We start from the raw sequence: 6,000 nt of genomic DNA on the forward strand, positions 1-6,000 counted from the left end.
TGGCCTTCCTGTTTCTCAGAATTTAGGCTAAATTATAATGTTTGAAAGTGGTCAGAAAGCATAACTACTTAGAGCATAGCTACAAATCTCTACAATCCATTTGATTTTTTTTTTTTTTTCCAATGTACCTAACATGACAGGAGAACCTTACACTACCTTGAAAGAGTTTCAGCTGCTCTACCTTGGAATGTAGATGCTGAGTTCTGGAAGTGATGTTTGCTGACATCTTGTATGTTATCCTGATGTCTTCATTCAGTCCTTTTTGGATGACATTTCCAAAATACAAATTTTTCTCTGCCCGCTCTCTCTCAAAGCTTGTGGTTCCAGAGATGTTTGCCCAAATGCCCTGCCTGCTTCTCAGGAGTACCACAGGCCATCCCAGAACAAAGAAATCTGCCTTCCTCTACTTTCTAAAATCTGTGATCCTAGATGTAGGAAGCCCCCTTGGAAAACTCTGAGATCATACAGCTAGAAGGAGCAAACCCGTCCCCGAACCAACAACTTGAGTTGTTTCAGCTTAGTGTTTGGTACTCAGTAGCACTTGTGTGTCCCTTTTGGGAACACAGATGTAGACGGTGTGAAGAGCTACCCCAGCAGGTGTCCGCAGAGAACAGTCAGGCATCTTTATTTCCTGGTATTATGGTCGAACAGGACCATCCAGGCAGCCATGGTCCCATAAAGACAGGGTAAGAAGACACTTGGCCGTGCCTCACAGCAAACCGATTGGAAGCGAGCCCTATCTGGAGGAAGTGCAAGTCTATACAAGAATCCGTCCATGCGCCTCAGGAGCCTTTGGTCATGGTCATGTACAGTACTGTGACCGCTTAGATGACAGATGGCCGTCCTTCCCTCATTCTCTCCGCTTATTTTTTCCAGCTCAATGGGCTGCTTATGGATTGCTGAGAGGGTCGGGAGTTCTTATGGGAGGTTAAATTGGCCCCAGCTCCTACCTTGAGAATATTAGAAGTGAGTTCATTGAGGCTGACTGAAAATGACGCTTTTGTGGGTATCCTCAACCACCCGGCCTCTTTCTGGCCACTTGACTTTGAAAGCTCATTCTCCACTGAAACCTGAATGGAGCTACTTCCTTCAAGTTGCAAAATTCCATCCCCTTGTGGGAGGCAGAGCTCATTAGGGTATCCGTGCTCTCCCTGCAGCCAACCCCCATCTTTCCTCACTGCCGCCCTGTCACCTCGCCCCGTGGCACCCTTCCCTGACTGCCCTTCAGAACCTCTTAACAGGGTGTGGTCCCACTGGCCTTCGCAGATTTTGCTGTGGGAAGGACCCAGTGGTACAAAACGAGGACATTAAAAGTGTGAAAACCATAAGCAGCAAAACTGTGTGTGGCTTTTGTGTCGTGCAATACCTTGTTTTTTATACCATTTTCTAGGAATCTGAAGCTTTATTCCTCAAAGCAATTAAAGCTCATCCAAATGCTGCAAGTTACCATGGCAATTTGGGTAAGGAAATATTTTAGTATGGATCCTATCGAAATTCTGTGTAAGTTGAAAGAAATGGGTGCCTTTCTGTAAAATCAAAGTTGGGAGAATGTGTTTTTTTCCAATCTAGCACGTATTGGCCTTTATAATCTGGTTCTAAGATGTGTTACGTTTTTTTTTTTTTAAGGAATTATCACATTAAAAAGGTAGCTATGTAATAATCATATTTACAAATCATAATGATATGACCAGACCAACCCCAATAACCCCACTCCGTTTATCCCTTTCTTATGATCTGCTTTGATTTTCTTCTTTCGTATGAAAGATCCTAGAATGTTAAACTGAGAAGTACTTTGGAAGTGTCTGGTCTCACTTAGGTCCTTCCCCATTATAGCCCAGTCTCCTCTGTGTTCTTACTTTCTCTCGTGTCTTGGCTAATCGTGCGTCTACAATGATTTATCCCTTAGAATTCCTTTCTCCCATTTTCACATCTCAATAATTAAGATTTTTAGAGCATAACAGTGTGGATGTTGAGAACGCTCCATGTGTGAATGTGTTTTTAACCAAACCTGTTCCCTACAGACTCTAGCTTCTTCTTGGGAAAGTCACAAAGCAGCAACCATTCCTCCCCTGCCCGTGTAAAAAGTTACTTTTACTTAGAAAATCACAACAATAATCAGACGCTTTACCATTCTAATAATTAGATTTTAGAGGCCATTTTTTTTCTGGTCAGATCTTAATGTTAGCGCCCTTATTTCCAGCGAGGAACAAACAAGCTGTTACTTTGCCAAAAAGAGGTCGGGGCGTCATTATTCAGATGCTGGACTGCTGCAGGGCTCTGAGCGGCGATGGAGCCCAGCTCGATGCAGCCTGACTTCCTGGAAATTTCCTGGCAACTTTAGCGTACTCTTCCCTTTTCTTCTTCTTCTTCTTTTTTTTTTTTTTTAAGATTTTATTTATTTATTTGACAGAGAGAGATCACAAGTAGGTAGAGAGGAAGGGAAGCAGGCTCCCTCCTGAGCAGAGAGCCCGATGTGGGGCTCGATCCCAGGACCCTGGGATCATGACCCGAGCCGAAGGCAGAGGTTTTAACCCACTGAGCCACCCAAGCGCCCCTTCCTTTTACTTCTTTATGTAATAATGTTGCTGTAGGGAGAAGGCTCATGTCTAGTGATACACAGAACTCCAGGAGTGACCAGAGGTGGTTAAACGGACAATCACCAGGGAGTGTGGTTATAATAAATAAAGCTTGCGGTACAAACAATATTATTTTAAACAAGGATTTTTGAGAACTGTTTGCAGAGGTGCTGTAATTTTTTTTTTTTTTTTTCTGCAAGCGGTTGGGAACACTGCGAGGTATTCAGAAGCATTTCCAATGAAACCCATCTCTTGCTGTTTCAGCTGTGCTCTATCATCGTTGGGGACATCTCAACCTGGCCAAAAAGCACTACGAAATCTCTCTGCAACTTGACCCCACTGCATCAGGAACCAAGGAGAATTACGGTCTGTTAAGAAGAAAGCTGGAACAAATGCAAAAGAAAGACGTCTGAGCCTCTCGTCTGCATTTTTTGTTAGTTTGCGTGCATGAAGCCTATCGTTAATATTACGTGGTTACGTTTAACCATTTAAAAGTCTTACCTGTTGTTTATTTTATTCTGTTTTTTTTTCTATGAAAACAAAGACATGCAAAAAGATTACAGCACCAGCAATATACTCTCGAAAGCTCGATGTGGTTTTTGCATTGAAATTGTATTTTTTCAGACGACTCAAATGTAAATTCTCAAATTCCAAGAATGAAATCTTTTTTAATTAAAAAGAAAAAAGGAAAAAAAATTACCTGGAGCGACTTGCAGTAGAATGAAACCTGCACTGGGGGTGTGAGCCATGTTGTATAGAGACTAGCGCTATTACAGGTCAGTCGTGAGCAAGGAATGACAAACTGACTCCAACAATTTATATAAATATTGAATGTGTCTGTATATTAGAACTTTTATTTAATGACAAGAAAGAGTAAATTAAGATTTTGGGTTTTTTAATTTTTTTTTTTAGCAGTGTACTTCACTTGTAAGGAAATATATTTATTTGTATTTTTATGTTTTGAACAGGGCAAAAAATTGAATGAAGAATGAAAGTTTTAACATCTAGTATATTTATATGCTTTTTTCCCCAACGGAAGACACTCACTCCTGCAATAATTTTTGGATTCTCCCAATTTCAGCTTCATAACATAGGAAATTATGTAGTGTTCGTATTCTATATAAGCTGTTACTATTACTAGAAATCCAAGCCATGCTTTAGGCAAAAGCAGACAGCCTGATGTCTTTGTTTTTGTTGTCTCCAGTACTAAGAGGGCTACATATCTATGTAAGTTGCTTCTTTATGTTTTTAGCTGTAAAGCAGTTTTCCATTTGGCTTAATGGAACTGCAGTCATTACTATATCCAGAAAATGCAAGAGGTAAATTTTCTCTTAAAAGGAGCCGCATTTGGGGTATTTGTGGTACTTTTCAAAATTGAAATTTCTCTTGTCTTATTTGATCAGAATAACCATGTCTGCTTTATTTTATTCTTCTGTATATGCTGTTGAGCTAATGATTTATGCAATCTCTCTAATTTCTTATGTAGTAAAATTATTACACAAACTGGTATTGTGTGATGTCGCATTGCCCTCTTAATAGGTGATTTTCAAGTTAGTGGACTTTGTGTTCCTTTCCTTTTAAAATGAAATCAAAGTGACCAATTCGTCCTTCTGGCATGTGGCTTCTCTTTGGTGTCAGGGACCCCATAATAGGACTGCACTCTGGAGTTATCCAGGTTTAGAGAACGGGATGCACAGATCCACAGTGAGATGTATTGAATTCTCTACACTCACATGGGGGGGGGCAGATCTGCGTAGAATTGCCATTTAGAAATTGTAACTTAGCATGGCTTGAGGTACATCAGGAAAGAAAGTGCTGGTGTTTGACATACATCAGAGAGAAAGTGCTGTGTTTCAAACGTTTCTTAAAAGGTCCCAAACTAACAGTAACAATTTATAGATCTCTCGGGGGCAGCAGCTGTCTTAGTCTTATTTATGTTCCTACCGTCCTCAGCTCAGCGGATAATAGATGCACCCTAGGCTTGTTGATCTTTTTTGTTTTTAAAGCGAATTTCTTTCTGTAAAATGGTGCTTGCCTTCTGAGAGTAAAGAAAAATATTTCTTTTGAAAGCTCCTTCAGGACTTTTTTTTCCTACAGATACTAAAACTTCTGCGTCAAATCAAGACACGCACATCCGGGACCCCTGCCTGCAGAAGCGGTCCCTTAGCTGTCACCACTCTGTCTCTGGGGATTTCCATCGTGGCTCTCATCTTTCCAGAGACAACAGTCATTAATTTGATGGATGCTTCAGGCTGTCTTCTGTCTCTGCCGACCGAGCACGCTTCTTTCTCCACCACCTGTGGACGGCCACCCTCTACTCCCCGGCTCGCCGTCCCCACACTCCACCGGCCACTGGAAGGGGGATGCTGTCTCCCGGATCCCCCCCTTATTTTATTTTAATGTTTTTATTGCTGATCACAGTAGGGTTTAGGATGGGGGGTTGTCCAGACAGACCTGGGGGAAGTTTCCAGTTTGAGAACTCTCAGAGTCCTGAGCCTTATCCTGCCACTCTGAGGGTAAAATCGCAAAATCCTGAAAAGCTTGTGAGGTCTTTGTCTCTTTGCTACATTTCTTCCCTGTTTCCATGCATCTTACAAGTAGCTCTCTTAAAACTGCCCCCCCTTAGACTTTGCCTGCTCCCTCAATGGGGCTCCTTGGAGTTCTGATTCCATCCTATGTCTTAAGCATGATCTTTATACTTACTCCAAAGTATTGACTTAAAATATCATATGCAGAATAAAAGCCTGAGCCCCACAGCAAAGCACTGGACATCCATGGCTGTATTTGCATCTATCAGCTTAGACTTTGGGGTGAGAAAACCTAGGTTTGGGTCCATGTTCTCCCACTTCGATGTCATAAGCAAGCCATTTAGCATTGCTTAAGCTTCGGGTGTCACAGCTGACGGTGGGTGGGAGGATGCCACAACTGTGCCTTCTACCAGGTAGAGGGAGGTCAAGCCAGATTTGCCAGGGTTCGCAGACCCAATGGTCCTCAAAGATGGAAGGCTGCAAAGCAGGCGGGCAACACAATCAGATTTCTGTTAAGAAATCTGATTTCTATTGGGTGGCTCAGTGGGTTAAGCCTCTGCCTTCAGCTCGGGTCATGATCTCAGGGTCCTGGGATCAAGCCTGGAGTCGAGCCGCATTGGGCTTTCTGCTCAGCAGGGAGCCTGCTTCCTCCTCTCTCTATGCCTGCCTCTCTGCCTGCTTGTGATCTCTGTCAAATAAATAATAAAATCTTAAAAAAAGAAAAAAAGATTGCTATTTTGAGATCACTTGGGCTGCCGCTGGGGGAGGAGCTGGAACCAAGAGACCCTCCATGTGTCCAGGGAAGGCTGAGGGCTTGCGGTGACCAACTGGCAGTGAAGTCAGAGACATGTGAACGGATCTAAGAAGTGCTTGGGAGTCACTTGGTGATGGACGGG

At 42.6% G+C, this 6,000-nt stretch overlaps 1 protein-coding gene across 2 annotated transcripts in view; it reads left to right on the top strand.

The window, feature by feature from the left end:
• TMTC4 (transmembrane O-mannosyltransferase targeting cadherins 4) overlaps positions 1 to 4,085 on the top strand; it is a 64,129-nt gene extending 60,044 nt beyond the window's left edge. For both annotated transcript variants that reach the window (XM_032881094.1, XM_032881095.1), the window contains exons 17-18: positions 1,391 to 1,460; positions 2,841 to 4,085. In XM_032881094.1, coding sequence (XP_032736985.1) covers positions 1,391 to 1,460; positions 2,841 to 2,989 — 219 coding nt within the window. In that variant the 3' untranslated portion in view covers positions 2,990 to 4,085. The remainder of the gene's footprint in view (positions 1 to 1,390; positions 1,461 to 2,840) is intronic.
• The last annotated feature ends 1,915 nt before the right edge of the window (positions 4,086 to 6,000 follow it).

This window comes from Lontra canadensis, unplaced genomic scaffold (genome assembly GCF_010015895.1).
Source record: "Lontra canadensis isolate GAN:19392208 unplaced genomic scaffold, GSC_riverotter_1.0 scaffold73, whole genome shotgun sequence".
Taxonomy (NCBI): Eukaryota; Metazoa; Chordata; class Mammalia; order Carnivora; family Mustelidae; genus Lontra; species Lontra canadensis.